The 17,468-nt window shown below is 35.8% G+C and overlaps 1 protein-coding gene across 4 annotated transcripts in view; it reads left to right on the top strand.

Annotated features, from left to right (window-relative positions):
- Positions 1–17,468, top strand: part of BBS9 (Bardet-Biedl syndrome 9) — a gene marked incomplete at both ends in the record, with an annotated part of 471,339 nt that overhangs the window by 182,359 nt on the left and 271,512 nt on the right. The window contains 3 exons of one of the 4 annotated variants that reach the window (XM_079711010.1): positions 825–929; positions 3,036–3,050; positions 7,949–8,089. In XM_079711010.1, the coding sequence (XP_079567136.1) occupies positions 825–929; positions 3,036–3,050; positions 7,949–8,089 (261 nt within the window). The remainder of the gene's footprint in view (positions 1–824; positions 930–3,035; positions 3,051–7,948; positions 8,090–17,468) is intronic. The other 3 variants (XM_079711009.1, XM_079711012.1, XM_079711011.1) reach the window with 3 other exon arrangements.

Below are 17,468 nucleotides of genomic sequence, written 5' to 3' on the forward strand. Positions count from 1 at the left end.
AAGTCTTTTTCTGTCTTTCTTCACTGCTATGGTTCAGCTGGGAACCCTATGTCTTATTCACAAAAAGCAAGAACATATCTCTCTTTTCTCCTTTTTATAACCAACCCCTACCTTAGGTGCCCGACAGATAGTAGAAACTCAGTAAGTATACATTGAATCAGTGAATGAGTGATTGAATGGTTGAGGTAAACTTGTAGGTGATATCTCACTTTATTTTTTAATTTTTCACAATACTTCCAATTTGTCTTTCTAAAACACATTCTGGACAATTAATTTTTCAAGTTAAAAACCTCTTATAGCTCTCTAATGCAGGTTGGAGGTCAAATACATGAATATGGAAGGCTATGCACAATGTGCCAAATTGCTACAGTTTTAGTTACATCCATATCCAATCCGCCCTTCCATTTTCTCCTGCAGTCTGTGTTCTAGCCATGATAAGGTACTATTTCCCACTCCCAAATTCTCTTGCCCTTTGCATACCTTTTGCTTTGTTCATGCTGCCTGTTCATCTGAGTAAAGAGAAGCAGTGGTGTAGAATGTTAGGTACCCTTGTTCTGGAGTCAATTCCCAACTCTGTATTAGTTATATGACCTTGGGCAAGCTTTTTAATCTCTTTGTAGCCATTTTCCTCATGCACCAAAAAATGGGGATAATAATAATACCACCATGTAGGGTTGTTGTGAGGATTAAATGAGTTAATCTATGTAATTGTTATGTAAAGTGCTAAAGACAGTAGCTGGCATGCAGTATATGTCTAATTTTAACTGTTTGTTAATAATAATTGTCCAAAATTATGTAATATATTATTTTTACATTGCTTATAGCACCAGAGATGACTAGAACAGTAGGCTTTTCTGTTTATCTGAAAGGAAGTTATTTACCACCTGAATTGGAAGGAAATGCTGTTGTTTCTTATTCCAGACCTACAGGTAAGCATACAGTTGTTCATGAATTTATAAGCCTAATCACTTCTTTTAAGTTATTGGAGTTATGAGTTAAATGTTTAAGTGTTTAAAATGGGAAAAGAGATTGTAAAATATTATTAAATGAAAAAATATTCTTTTCTAGTGTTAAATAAAAATGTATGTTCAAATTACTTTGATGTGTTTATGAATAATTAGTGATAGTCTATTTAGCTGATTTCCATATGTAATGTTTGATTCTATCTTTTCAATTAATAGCAAATATGATGTATTTTTATTCCCACTAGAAGAGTGTTATCTAGTCAGACTTCATGTATTTGAACTAAAGAGAAAAACCTAGTCTGAATTAGTAAAAAAGACTATTATGGGTTGCTGTAATATTAAGTCAGTCTTCAGAGTTTCAGACACTGCTTTAGTGATTAAATAAAACTATTATCTTACATGTTAAAATATTAAGAACAGAATCTGTATTATTTCAAGAAACGCTTAATAGATCAAAAAAGTTATTTTTAGTCCAGTTGAGATCTAATTATTATAAATTTCAACTTGGGTTCAATTTTATAGTTTTGTGTGTATGTGTGTGTGTGTGTGTGTGTGTGTGTAGTGAATTTTTCATAGTAACAGTTTGACAATTAGTTGATTGACAGAATAAGAATAATTAGTTATTGCTTTTTTAAAAAAAACGTTTAAATGTAGTGTAACTGATAGGGTATTTCAACAATGTTGCATTTGTGTTTTTTAAGCATTTCTGTACAGTTTTCTTAATTTAAAAAGCTTAGAGATGCCTTATTCATATTTTTTCTCTCTGTTGATACCTACTTTGCTTACTTAGCAATGTTTTTATGAGACTGATGCAGCTACCTACTGTGCTAACAAGGCACCTTGGCAATGTTTTTAATAATAGTAGTTCTTGGGCTTCCCTGGTGGCGCAGTGGTTGAGAGTCCGCCTGCCAATGCAGAGGACGCGGGTTCATGCCCCAGTCCGGGAAGATCCCACATGCCGCGCGCGGAGCGGCTGGGCCCGTGAGCCATGGCCACTGAGCCTGCGCGTCTGAAGCCTGTGCTCCGCAACGAGAGAGGCCACAACAGTGAGAGGCCCGCGTACCACAAAAAAAAAAAAAAAAAAAAAAAAAAAAATGATGGACTTCTTAATTGGATGTTTCTGAAAAGAGCATTGAAATATTCAGTGTTATTTTAATTTTGAGTTGTGAAATAAAAAACAGGAAATGTTGACTAAAATCTCTAGATCATTTATCATTAATTGAACATCTCAATAATCATAGGCATGATACTTTTTATCTTTGTTACACCTTGTGTATGTAGTTATAGAGATTGTTGATGCCTTAATTCAACTAATTATTTCATTTGCTTTCAAGGAAAAGTAGTGATACTGGTTGAAAATAAATTTAAAATAAAGAAATGGATTACCTAGCAAGTGGACAAAAGGCTTAAAAGTACATTATAAAGTTATAAAATCATTCAGTGAGCTTATGGCTGCACATACCATTTTTAGCTATTATGCTTTTCTAAAGACAGAATTTGAAAGACCATAAATTATTACTAAACCAAAGAGCATAGGCATTAATTGGTTGAAAGTTAATTAGAAGTTAAAGTAAAAACAAGTCTATAAAAGAATACAAAGACAAGCTGAAAAAAAACCCACATTGTTCCATAGTAGTATCTATTAACTAAAGTTATAATATAAGCAAGACTAACTGGAAATATTAATATTATATATTTGTCTTTCACTCAAATTTTTTCCAAAAAATTCATTTAATGCTCTTGATGTCATTTGCATATTGAGTCTGGTTTGCTTTTGTCTAGACCATATATCCTTACCTCTTTTTGCCACATTTATACTAGAATAACACCCTTTCATGGACTTCTGAGAATGAATGAAATATATTGTTAGATTTCATTTATTCATGTTATATTCTTCAATTGTGAATTGGCTTATCTTTATTGGAGGGCCATTTAAATCATCTGTAAGAATCTTGAAAATTTAAAATTATATTTTAAGCAGATATGTGTTAAGTTTGTGTTGTAATTTTATAACAGATAATTTGTTACATTTTCTCCCCTATCCCTTTTTGAATTGCCTCTGATGGATAGATCGAAATCCTGAGGGTAAGTGAAAAGATAATTTAGAACAAAATGAATTTCAGAACTGAAATTTGGTCAGTTAATTCAATTGGTATTATACCATGAATGAATTCTTTTTATGGACTGCTGTTTTAACTATAGCAACCTCTTTAGGGTGATTCAGTGCCTTGATCTGGCTATGGAGAAGCTAGTAGATGTTTCCACTTATAGATACTTGTTATTCATTATTAGTTGTTTCAGAGTCATGAGAAACAATGAAGCTCCATGACTTTTTTGAACAAAACCAAAGGCGCCACTGACAACTTATTTTTGTAAGTCATTGGTGATTTACCTGTATGCTCAGTTATCTTAGTTTACTTAAAAAGAGTAAGGAAAAAAATTCTGAATTCTAAATTGTATGATTCTGTATACCCCAAAATATTCACCTCTTTGATCAGAATGCCATGTGTACTCATTCTATGGGCCTATTCCTTGTCTTGTTTAGAATTTGTGGGGGAATATCATCAAGGGACTGGCCCCTTGAACTTGCCTGGGTCAGTGTTGTCACCATTATGTTTTCCCCAAATCATTTGTTTATTACTCTGCTATAATACTTATCATAATATGAATTTCATTAAGTTTGTTCCTTAGGTTCCCCTAGTAGATTTTTGAGCTCTTTAAGAGCAGGGTTCAAGTACTTAGGATTGTGCAGTATCTGGTTACATGACAGGTACTCTATAAGAATCTTCTACTTTGATTATTTTTCCTCCTAGACACAGACTTAATGTGATGGTTTGTCTTAGTTTATTAGCCATTTTAAGATTAGTATTAGATAAATAAAATACTTAAAAATAATGGCATTATTTACTCATATAGTTTTGGTGGTGCCAACAACCTGAGTTGCATAGTGTCTGGGAGGTGAATATATATTTATATGAGAAATATTTTAATAGAAGTAAGCTTTTAGCTTAATAGTATAAAGTATACTTGTCAAATTATAATTTGGGTTATTAAAAATAATTTTAATAATGAATATTTACATTTTACTTTGTAAGATTTCATGTAACTGATAAGATTTTGCAATAACTTTTATAAAATACAATATTATTATTTAAATTATTTGTTTTGAGTTTTAAAAAAATCAGTAAAGGTTATTATTGAAAGGAATTTATTTCCTCTTACTAAAAATTCAGATCAAACCATGAGGAAAAAAATCACAATATATGGAAATTTTAGTATTTCAACGCAAACCTAAAGCTGGTTTTAATAATCTCTTATGATATATTTTAAAATTATAATTAAGCTTCAGGGAGTAGAATTGAAATATTCAGCTTTACCTAGTAGGCAAGAAAATAATATGTTGCCACTTAGATCTTACTTACATAAGGCTTCAAATTTCAAAGACTTTTCCATTTTATTGGCCTGATCTGTTCAGGCTGTATTGCAGATAAGCAGTCCTGCTTTTACATATGGAAAAAGAGAAGCAAACGAGGTTTTATGTTGTCCCGTAAGAGTTTGTCTCCATTACTTCTGCATTAAAGTTACATGACATGGGCAGTGTAAAACATGACTGCAGATGGAGCACAGTACGTAGCCAGACATAACAGGAAGGGATCAAGGAAGTTCTGGCTACCAGACATTGCTACTGCTTTGGGGTTCCTTGTTTTCAATAAGAAATGACTCTAGCAGGCCCCGGGAAAGAGTTCTAAAGGCATTATGTAGATGTGTAATATATAGATATAGTTATTCTACTCTGGTATATAAGTTCTTTTTTCTTTTTTTTAAAGCACATTTTGGCATCCCTCTTGACAGTGATACTGGTCTCTTGGGTGTGCCAGGGGTAATTAGAATTCTCTTCCTGGAAAAATTGTTCTGTCAGGAGTGATGTTGATCTGAATTTTCTCTCTAAGTGTTAAATAATTTTGTGATTAATTGCACCGTGGTAGTTGCGACTATCCATTTCCTCTAGTAGGCTAGAAGGGGAAGTGTTTGAAGGAGAGGTGATTATATTTGTTAAAAAACTGTAGGAAAAAGTCAGTCTGATGAGTGAGTAGGCCAATATTTGAGTATTACAAATGACCAAATTCTTCTTTTCTCTCAGAATTATATTCAGAGAGTTGCATAAGCCAAATAGAGACTGTTTTGCCAACTAAATATCGCTGATGGTAGGCAGTTAGGATGAGTTAGGCTCTTTCAACTGAGTTGAAAGCTATCCTACTAGCAACTTTGGAAAGTCTTTAAATGCATATAATTCTTTCCTTCCTTATTACAGATACACATATGCATACACTCACACATACCTCTACATGTCTCTGGCTTCAGGTTCTTAGCTACAGTTATAGCCTGAAGAGTAACTGGTAGCCAAATCTGCATTTCAAGTTTCTTAAGAAATGTACATCTCAATAGAAGTGTGCCGCTGATAAACTCCATGTCTAAATACTAGATGTTATATTTTGAAATGTTCGGGTTTTAATTTGATGGGAAGTAATATAAAATATTGGCAGTATAATTTTTCTTTTTAAAGGTATGGTTTCCTTAAACTGGTTTCTAAAGGATTTCATACTCTTTTTTCCCCCCAGTGGTAGAACTTTTCAAGCTGCCATCATTTAAAAAATAGCCATAATCATTTTATTAAGTATGAGTGTCATCATTTTTCAAAGTAATGTTTTCCAAATGTCCTGTGAAACAGGTTTACAATTCCTGGAGAGAAAAGAAATTCTGGAGGGGTTCTTCAAATCTTAGCAACTGCAGACCATTACCCTAGTGTGTGATATTGTCATTACCTGACTTAACTGAGCTGTGAATTGAGTTACAATGTATTTCCCTTCTTGGGTTTATTAGTGCTTGCAATCCATTTGTTTCAATTTCTGAAACATTTATACACCACCAGTTTCTTTAGCTCTGGGTTCTTGGAGTTTTAGGGTAATAATCTAAGTAACATAAGGCTAGTGTTGTTGATCATGATTAATTTTGTTTTACCACAAATTCAGTCAGTACCTGGTCCAAGTGAAGTAGAGCCACAGTTTCAGCAGTGTAGTTTTAGAAGAGCATTTACAGCCAAATTTTATTTGAACAGTTAGCTCAGACTTTGGTTGAAAGTACATAGAAGATAGCTTGTCTTTGTGCATGTACAGAATTGTCAGAAGATGAAGCATTTTTTCCCCTTTATTCTATTCATAGAAAATGAAGGAAATGGAACTAGGTTTCAGTTGCCTTGTTCTTTCCAGACTGCATCTATTAATTGAGGCTGTAATATATATATATATATATATTAGAGGAAAAACAGTAGTAGGTATATTTCCATAATTTGGGGATATATGGAATATATGAAGTTGGAAAAAATAATGCTTTGTAATATTTTTTGTGGTGATATTGATAGTTGTGGTCTGAGCAGTAGCTTAGATCACGTTACCATAATATTTTGAGTCAAAACATTTCATCATTTTAAAGTACAAATACACATGCCTCTAAAACCTCACAAAATGTCAGGAAATAATACCCTGGGACTTCTCTGAAGAGACACCAGTTATAATCTGCATCTAGGATTCCAGGAGAAGTGAATTTAACATCTGTTGGTTATGAGCAAAAAATGAACTATGTAAAATTTGATGGATAATAGATTATGTTGAAGAGAATGACAAATATGCTCCACATGCTCTGAAAAAGTATTTAATTGGCCTCATGTATCAATATGCTTGCCATTGTTGATGATCTCTTACTATCCTAGTGAATAAGTAGTTCTGAAAAGTGTACTCCCAGCTTGGTTATAGAGTAAACCACACAACTCCAATTGGCATTAACAAAATATATTGCTAATTCTAGGAATCCTATTTGGGATCATGTCTCCAAACTTTACTGCTTCCGCTTTTGCTATTTTTAAGCTGCTCTCTGACTCCACTGTAAAGAAATAAAGGAATTAATGTGTGGATCTATCCAGTAGAGTAGAATATTTTAAGTTTTCCTTTTTTCTACAGTAGTTTACTAGGATACAGGTTTCTGTATATTATCTTTTGTCTTATCCAGTCAAAAATAGAATCCTAGTATAAAAGGAGAGAGAACTAAAGTTGTAGAATTGCTTTACTTGATTTATAAGTAGAGAGCTTAATTTATTTTGGTTTCAGTTTCATTCTTTGTAAAAATATTAAAAGGAATGATTTTTAAAAACTTTAAATTCTGATACAAAACTCTTCATTGTTATTTATTTATGCAGTTACTTATTTCAATATACCTGTATACTTTCTGAAAAAATTTGAGAATTGAATGACTATGTAAGCCTTTCAAAATGTTGCTTAACGGTGATATGTAAAGTTAAATGGATTTGGAAAAATTCAATTTGTATGAAAGTAATATTCTTCATATTGATGTGTAAAATGACATCATTAGAATGAACTTCATTAGAACTTCAGTAGGGCAAATTCTGCTTTCATGCTCATAATTTATTGCAAATTGTTAATTGTATTTCGAATCTTCAATAAGTAGAAAAACTAAAATTAAAAAATTCGGGGGGTAGAGAAATGATTAGATATGGTCATATAGAGTCTTCCTGATATAAATTTCATATTCTTTGCTCATTTTAGCGGATAGTCTTGGATTAGGGCTAGAGCTTTGAAGGTCTTTAAAGACAGTTCAGTAATTGAATATAACTACATATAATGTTTTATATAGCATTCAACTGTGATGATTTTTAAAATATGATATTACTATTAAAGGCAGAGTTTACCCCTATGCTCGTTTTTAAGATTTTATTTTTGCCTTGTACTTTTTGACAATAAAGTAAAAACATAAATTATGATAATGCTTTCCAGTTATTTCAGTTATGCTAAATGAAATGGGCAGGTAACAAACATTTAAACTAAGATATGTTGCTACTATGTACTACTATTAGTAGTACAATATTTTTCTTATTTGTCAAATTTATGAATATATGTTTCTCTTTATTTCAGGCATTCCTCGAGTTAACCAATGTAAGTTTAGACTTCCCCTGAAATTAATCTGCTTACCAGGCCAACCTTCAAAAACTGCAAGCCACAAACTAACTATTGATACCAACAAATCTCCAGTCAGTCTTCTCAGTCTCTTTCCAGGTAGGACTCTTGAAGTAACATGCCTGTAGCATCAGAAATGTTAAGAATTTAGAATGGAATCCTTCATCAGCAGGTAATGATGGGGTAATTATCAGATAATTGTTAAGTCAGAATATAAAAGTGCCTCAAGGATTTTTTCATTTTGTTTGCGGGTTCAAAGGAAATAGCTTATATCAACAAGGTAATAAAGGGTACCTTTTAAGTTTGATTAAAATTATTATAATCATTATTTTGCTTCAGTATTCAGAAATGAAAACATCAAATGTTTCTTTTTAGACTGTGGAATTTTTTGGCTTGGAATGTAAATATTTATTATTCATCTTTATTGTAGGTTTTCGAATATATCCCTTTTCTAAGCATGTAAATATTTATTTTTTGTCTTCAGTGTAGGTTTTTGGAAATGTACCTTTTAAAAGCATATTCTTATGCCCCTGAAAAGTAACCTCATAAGTAGGTGCTCTATGTGGTTGTGCTGTCTTCAGTAGCTGAAGGGGACAATGTTCATTCTTTGCCTCCAGTGCTTTAGAAGGGGCTACGTGTATAAAACTAGAATATCACAGTGAACATTATTGGTAATTTGTGAAGGTGTGACTTTCTCCAGGTGTTGGTTTTTATTTTCGAGTAGCTTAGAAAAGAGAGAGGCATTGATTGGATAAAACATCTTTAGTTGCCAGGGTTTCTAATGTGTTGCATCTATTAACTTTCTTGGTGATGAGGTGGAATTAAAAAAAATAATCTGGGAATTAAATCAACCCTTTTAAATCCATCATTAAAAATCAGCACTGTTGACTGTAAGATGCATCTTCATCCTTGCATTAGTGGATAGGATTTAGAATACAAGTATTTCCCACAAGGTTTAGAAATTTATGGTAAGTCAACTTTTGTGTTATTACCTACTTAAAGTGATTAAAATTTATTTTTCATTAATTTGAAGTGTTTTTAAAAGCTTTATTTATATGTACCTCTATGAAAAATCTCCAAGATGCTCTTTATTACAATTAATCTGTTCTTTAGTTTGAATGAGTTTGAATGAATGAGTGTGTGTGTGTGTGTGTGTGTAGTTAGCAAATAGTTTTGTACCTTTTGGTTTCTTTTTTTTTTTTTTTTTTTTTTTTTTTATTTTTATTTTTTGCTTTATCACAAATTTAATCAGTTATATGTATACATATGTTCCCATATCCCCTCCCTTTTGCGTCTCCCTCCCACCCTCCCTATCCCACCCCTCCAGGCGGTCACAAAGCACCGAGCTGATCTCCCTGTGCTATGCGGCTGCTTCCCACTAGCTATCTACCTTACGTTTGGTAGTGTATATATGTCCATGCCGCTCTTTCACTTTGTCACAGCTTACCCTTCCCCCTCCCCATATCCTCAAGTCCATTCTCTAGTAGGTCTGTGTCTTTATTCCTGTCTTACCCCTATGTTCTTCATGACCTTTTTTTTTCTTAAATTCCATATATATGTGTCAGCATACAGTATTTGTCTTTCTCTTTCTGACTTACTTCACTCTGTATGACAGACTCTAGGTCCATCCACCTCATTACAAATAGTTCAATTTCATTTCTTTTTATGGCTGAGTAATATTCCATTGTATGTATGTGCCACATCTTCTTTACCCATTCATCCGATGATGGACACTTAGGTTGTTTCCATCTCCGGGCTATTGTAAATAGGGCTGCTATGAACATTTTGGTACATGTCTCTTTTTGAATTATGGTTTTCTCAGGGTATATGCCCAGTAGTGGGATTGCAGGGTCATATGGTAGTTCTATTTGTAGTTTTTTAAGGAACCTCCATACCGTTCTCCATAGTGGCTGTACCAATTCACATTCCCACCAGCAGTGCAAGAGTGTTCCCTTTTTTCCACACCCTCTCCAGCATTTATTGTTTCTAGATTTTTTGATGATGGCCATTCTGACTGGCGTGAGATGATATCTCATTGTAGTTTTGATTTGCATTTCTCTAATTAGTAAAGATGTTGAGCATCCTTTCATGTGTTTGTTGGCAGTCTGTATATCTTCTGTGGAGAAATGTCTATTTAGGTCTTCTGCCCATTTTTGGATTGGGTTGTTTGTTTTTTTGTTATTGAGCTGCATGAGCTGCTTATAAATTTTGGAGATTAATCCTTTGTCAGTTGCTTCATTTGCAAATATTTTCTCCCATTCTGAGGGTTGTCTTTTGGTCTTGTTTATGGTTTCCTTTGCTGTGCAAAAGCTTTTAAGTTTCATTAGGTCCCATGTGTTTATTTTTGTCTTTATTTCCATTTCTCTAGGAGGTGGGTCAAAAAGGATCTTGCTGTGATTTATGTCATAGAGTGTTCTGCCTATGTTTTCCTCTAAGAGTTTGATAGTGTCTGGCCTTACATTTAGGTCTTTAATCCATTTTGAGCTTATTTTTGTGTATGGTGTTAGGGAGTGATCGAATCTCATACTTTTACATGTCCCTGTCCAGTTTTCCCAACACCACTTATTGAAGAGACTGTCCTTTCTCCACTGTACATTCCTGCCTCCTTTATCAAAGATAAGGTGACCATATGTCCGTGGGTTTATCTCTGGGCTTTCTATCCTGTTCCATTGATCTATCTTTCTGTTTCTGTGCCAGTACCATACTGTCTTGATTACTGCAGCTTTGTAGTATAGTCTGAAGTCAGGGAGCCTGATTCCTCCAGCTCCATTTTTCGTTCTCAAGATTGCTTTGGCTATTCGGGGTCTTTTGTGTTTCCATACAAATTGTGAAATTTTTTGTTCTAGTTCTGTGAAAAATGCCAGTGGTATTTTGATAGGGATTGCATTGAATCTGTAGATTGCTTTGGGTAGTAGAGTCATTTTCACAATGTTGATTCTTCCAATCCAAGAACATGGTACATCTCTCCATCTATTTGTATCATCTTTAATTTCTTTCATCAGTGTCTTATAATTTTCTGCATACAGGTCTTTTGTCTCCTTAGGTAGGTTTATTCCTAGATATTTTATTCTTTTTGTTGCAATGGTAAATGGGAGTGTTTCCTTGATTTCACTTTCAGATTTTTCATCATTAGTATATAGGAATGCCAGAGATTTCTGTGCATTAATTTTGTATCCTGCAACTTTACCAAATTCATTGATGAGCTCTAGTAGTTTTCTGGTAGCATCTTTAGGATTCTCTATGTATAGTATCATGTCATCTGCAAACAGTGACAGCTTTACTTCTTCTTTTCCAATTTGGATTCCTTTTATTTGCTTTTCTTCTCTGATTGCTGTGGCTAAAACTTCCAAAACTATGTTGAATAAGAGTGGTGAGAGTGGGCAACCTTGTCTTGTTCCTGATCTTAGTGGAAATGGTTTCAGTTTTTCACCATTGAGGACGATGCTGGCTGTGGGTTTGTCATATATGGCCTTTATTATGTTGAGGAAAGTTCCCTCTATGCCTACTTTCTGCAGGGTTTTTATCATGAATGGGTGTTGAATTTTGTCGAAAGCTTTCTCTGCATCTATTGAGATGATCATATGGTTTTTCTCCTTCAATTTGTTAATATGGTGTATCACGTTGATTGATTTGCGTATATTGAAGAATCCTTGCATTCCTGGGATAAACCCCACTTGATCATGGTGTATGATCCTTTTAATGTGCTGTTGGATTCTGTTTGCTAGTATTTTGTTGAGGATTTTTGCATCTATGTTCATCAGTGATATTGGCCTGTAGTTTTCTTTCTTTGTGACATCCTTGTCTGGTTTTGGTATCAAGGTGATGGTGGCCTCGTAGAATGAGTTTGGGAGTGTTCCTCCCTCTGCTATATTTTGGAAGAGTTTGAGAAGGATAGGCGTTAGCTCTTCTCTAAATGCTTGATAGAATTCGCCTGTGAAGCCATCTGGTCCTGGGCTTTTGTTTGTTGGAAGATTTTTTATCACAGTTTCAATTTCAGTGCTTGTGATTGGTCTGTTCATATGTTCTATTTCTTCCTGATTCAGTCTTGGCAGGTTGTGCATTTCTAAGAATTTGTCCATTTCTTCCAGGTTGTCCATTTTATTGGCATAGAGTTGCTTATAGTAATCTCTCACGATCTTTTGTATTTCTGCAGTGTCAGTTGTTACTTCTCCTTTTTCATTTCTAATTCTATTGATTTGAGTCTTCTCCCTTTTTTTCTTGATGAGTCTGGCTAATGGTTTATCAATTTTGTTTATCTTCTCAAAGAACCAGCTTTTAGTTTTATTGATCTTTGCTATTGTTTCCTTCATTTCTTTTTCATTTATTTCTGATCTGATTTTTATGATTTCTTTCCTTCTGCTAACTTTGGGATGTTTTTGTTCTTCTTTCTCTAATTGCTTTAGGTGCAAGGTTAGGTTGTTTAGTCGAGATATTTCCTGTTTCTTAAGGTGGGATTGTATTGCTATAAACTTCCCTCTTAGAACTGCTTTTGCTGCATCCCATAGGTTTTGGGTCGTCGTGTCTCCATTGTCATTAGTTTCTAGGTATTTTTTTATTTCCTCTTTGATTTCTTCAGTGATCACTTCGTTATTAAGTAATGTATTGTTTAGCCTCCATGTGTTTGTATTTTTTATAGCTCTTTTCCTGTAATTGATATCTAGTCTCATAGCATTGTGGTCAGAAAAGATACTTGATACAATTTCAATTTTCTTAAATTTACCAAGGCTTGATTTGTGACCCAAGATATGATCTATCCTGGAGAATGTTCCATGAGCACTTGAGAAAAATGTGTATTCTGTTGTTTTTGGATGGAATGTCCTATAAATATCAATTAAGTCCATCTTGTTTAATGTATCATTTAAAGCTTGTGTTTCCTTATTTATTTTCATTTTGGATGATCTGTCCATTGGTGAAAGTGGGGTGTTAAAGTCCCCTACTATGATTGTGTTACTGTCGATTTCTCCTTTTATGGCTGTTAGTGTTTGCCTTATGTATTGAGGTGCTCCTATGTTGGGTGCATAAATATTTACAATTGTTATATCTTCTTCTTGGATCGATCCCTTGATCATTATGTAGTGTCCTTCTTTGTCTCTTCTAGTAGTCTTTATTTTAAAGTCTATTTTGTCTGATATGAGAATTGCTACTCCAGCTTTCTTTTGGTTTCCATTTGCATGGAATATCTTTTTCCATCCCCTTACTTTCAGTCTGTATGTGTCTCTAGGTCTGAAGTGGGTCTCTTGTAGACAGCATATATATGGGTCTTGTTTTTGTATCCATTCAGCCAATCTGTGTCTTTTGGTGGGAGCGTTTAGTCCATTTACATTTAAGGTAATTATCGATATGTATGTTCCTATTCCCATTTTCTTAATTGTTTTGGGTTCGTTATTGTAGGTCTTTTCCTTCTGTTGTGTTTCTTGCCTAGAGAAGTTCCTTTAGCATTTGTTGTAAAGCTGGTTTGGTGGTGCTGAACTCTCTCAGCTTTTGCTTGTCTGTAAACGTTTTAATTTCTCCATCAAATCTGAATGAGATCCTTGCTGGGTAGAGTAATCTTGGTTGCAGGTTTCTCTCCTTCATCACTTTAATTATGTCCTGCCACTCCCTTCTGGCTTGTAGAGTTTCTGCTGAGAGATCAGCTGTTATCCTGATGGGGATTCCCTTGTGTGTTATTTGTTGTTTTTGCCTTGCTGCTTTTAATATGATTTCTTTGTGTTTAATTTTTGACAGTTTGATTAATATGTGTCTTGGCGTATTTCTCCTTGGATTTATTCTGTATGGGACTCTCTGTGCTTCTTGGACTTGATTAACTATTTCCTTTCCCATATTAGGGAAGTTTTCAACTATAATCTCTTCAAATATTTTCTCAGTCCCTTTCTTTTTCTCTTCTTCTTCTGGAACCCCTATAATTCGAATGTTGGTGCGTTTAATGTTGTCCCAGAGGTCTCTGAGACTGTCCTCTGTTCTTTTCATTCTTTTCTCTTTATTTTGCTCTGCATTAGTTATTTCCACTATTTTATCTTCCACCTCACTTATCCGTTCTTCTGCCTCAGTTATTCTGCTATTGATCCCATCTAGAGTATTTTTCATTTCATTTATTGTGTTTTTAATCGATGCTTGATTCATCTTTAGTTCTACTAGGTCCTTGTTAACTGTTTCTTGCATTTTGTCTATTCTATTTCCAAGATTTTGGATCATCTTTACTATCATTATTCTGAATTCTTTTTCAGATAGACTGCCTATTACCTCTTCATTTGTTAGGTCTGGTGGGTTTTTATCTTGCTCCTTCTCCTGCTGTGTGTTTTTCTGTCTTCTCATTTTGCTTATGTTACTGTGTTTGGGGTCTCCTTTTTGCCGGCTGCAGGTTCGTAGTTCCTGTTGTTTTTGGTGTCTGTCCCCAGTGGCTAAGGTTGGTTTAGTGGGTTGTGTAGGTTTCCTGGTCGAGGGGACTAGTGCCTGTGTTCTGGTGGATGAGGCTGGATCTTGTCTTTCTGGTGGGCAGGTCCACGTCTGGTGGTGTGTTTTGGGGTGTCTGCAGACTTTTTATGATTTTAGGCCACCTCTCTGCTAATGGGTGGCGTTGTGTTCCTGTCTTGCTAGTTGTTTGGCATAGGGTGTCCAGCACTGTAGCTTGCTGGTCGTTGAGTGAAGCTGGGTGCTGGTGTTGAGATGGAGATCTCTGGAAGATTTTCGCCGTTTGATATTATGTGGAGCTGGGAGGTCTCTTGTGGACCAGTGTCCTGAAGTTGGCTCTCCCACCTCAGAGGCACAGTACTGACTCCTGGCTCCTCAATTTGGGATGATTTGTTGTCTATTCATGTATTCCACAGATGCAGGGTACATCAAGTTGATTGTGGAGCTTTAATCCGCTGCTTCTGAGGCTGCTGGGAGAGGTTTCCCTTTCTCTTCTTTGTTCTCACAGCTCCCGGGTCTCAGCTTTGGATTTGGCCCCGCCTCTGCGTGTAGGTCGCCGGAGGGCGTCTGTTCTTCGCTCAGACAGGAAAGGGTTAAAGGAGCAGCCTCTTCGGGAACTCTGGCTCACTCAGGCCGGGCGGGAGGGAGGGGCACGGAGTGCGGGGCGAGCCTGCAGCGGCAGAGGTCGGCGTGACGTTGCACCAGCCCGAGGCGCGCCGTGCGTTCTCCCAGGGAAGCCGCCCCTGGATCCCGGGACCCCGGCAGTGGCGGGCTGCTCAGGCTCCCGGAAGGGCGGTGTGGACAGTGACCTGCGCTCGCACACGGGCTTCTTGGCGGCGGCAGCAGCAGCCCCAGCGTCCCACGCCCGTCACTGGGCTCCGCGCTTTCAGTCGCGACTCGCGCCCGTCTGTGGAGCCCCTTTAAGCAGCGCTCTTAATCCCCTCTCCTCGCGCAGCAGGAAACCAAGAGGGAAGAACAAGTCTCTTGCCTCTTCGGCAGCTCCAGAGTTTTCCCGGACTCCCTCCCGGCTAGCTGTGGCACATTAGCCCCCTTCAGGCTGAGTTCTCGCCGCCAGCCCCAGTCCTCTCCCTGCGCTCTGACCGAAGCCCAAGCCTCAGCTTCCAGCGCCGCCCGCCCCGGCGGGCGAGCAGACAAGCCTCTCGGGCTGGTGAGTGCCGCTCGGCACCGATCCTCTGTGCGGGAATCTCTCCGCTTTGCCCTACCCAGGTATGTGGGGAGTTTCTTGCCTTTTGGGAGGTCTGGGGTCTTCTGCCAGCGTTCAGTAGGTGTTCTGTAGGAGTTGTTCCACGTGTAGCTGTATTTCTGGTGTATCCGTGAGGAGGAAGGTGATCTCCGCGTCTTACTCTTCCGCCATCTTACCCGGAACTCCCTTTTGGTTTCTTATTCCCTTTCATTCCCTTTCTTCTTCATCAATTTTCTTATAACAAATTTGGATTATAAAAAAGGCAGAGAGTCACTACCTTTATAACATCCTATGCAAACATACCAGTTCCTTGGTCTCCTATTCTATCCCGACAACATAGTTGGAAATTGTGTGTTGCACACCAAATTTATTGATGCCTTTGAAAAATGTTTAAGACTCTGGCTTCTGAGTGGTCAATCTTTACTGTAGATGACTGAAACCGATAGAGATTGAATAAGAATGTATGCTTTTGACCAGAGAGGGAATCTCTGTAAGCTATGGATTGGGTAAGAAGTACTAAGGAAAGCTTATAACTCATCTGTCCTGATTTTGGACTCAGTTGTTTTGATGTCACAGGTATCTTAGGCTCATCAGCATATATTTGCTTCTTATTCACTTTAGAAATGGGACTCAATGACAAATTTTAAAAATTTCCCCTAAGAGTCAATTTATGTAGTATAGTGTGTTCTCTTTTTTGAGTTTCCAGATTTGTGTTCATATTAAACATGCTGGAATCCTGTAATTGTTTAAAAGAAGTACTTTTGCTACTTTTTCACTTTTCATGATACGTTTCACTCTTGCTATATATGATGTTAAAGTTGCTATTACAAGTTATTTTTTAACGGAAATAAAATTAATGATCTTCATAGAGAAGAAATAAAACTACTTTTAATCTACATCTCTTCCTATTTGTTTATTTCAGTTCTTTTTTTTTGTATATTTAAAATTAATTTTTCTTATTACAAAAGAAATGTGAAATTTAGGAATGGATAACCAAACAGAAGAAAATGAAAGTTACTGGTAATTCTTATACCCAGCAATATCTACTTATATTTCATTACATTTTCCTACTCTTTTGAAAAATATTTTTTCAAAGCATTTCATCCCCTCAAAGAATATTACTTTGCATATTGTCGTGAGACACCTTTCTATATAATTAGATTTTTTATTTTGTGATTTTTTTTTTTTTTTTTTTTTTTTTTTTTTTTGTGGTACGCGGGCCTCTCACTGTTGTGGCCTCTCCCGTTGCGGAGCACAGGCTCCGGACGCGCAGGCTCAGCGGCCATGGCTCACGGGCCCAGACGCTCCGCGGCATGTGGGATCTTCCCAGACCGGGGCACGAACCCATGTCCCCTGCATCGGCAGGTGGACTCTCAACCACTGCGCCACCAGGGAAGCCCCTATTTTGTGATTTTAATGATTACATACTATTCTATCATAAATCATTTGGCCAGCATTATATTTTTCTATATTTATGTTGTTTTCAGTTTATTAATATTGTAAATATTTTATAGCAATATTTCTCTAAATTTATTATTACTTCTTTGATGAATATGTAAAAGTGGAATTACTGAGTCAAGCAAAGGATAATAATATTTTTAAAGCTTTTGAAATATAATGTAAAATTGACTTCCTGAAGGGCCATACTAGTTAACTCTATCAACAGTGTTTGAATGAAGGTGTCTAGTGCCCCAAATACTGGCCAGTAGAGAATATTATAATTATAAAAAGCTTTAATATGCTTAATGGCTATATAGAAAATATTTATTTACATATATATATATAAATATCTGGAGTGATTTTGGCTAAATGTGACTTAAGCAAGGTAATATGTATTTTTTATCTCAAATAAAGAGGTCCACAAGT

This window comes from Hyperoodon ampullatus (genome assembly GCF_949752795.1).
Source record: "Hyperoodon ampullatus genome assembly, chromosome: 9".
NCBI classification, from domain to species: domain Eukaryota; kingdom Metazoa; phylum Chordata; class Mammalia; order Artiodactyla; family Ziphiidae; genus Hyperoodon; species Hyperoodon ampullatus.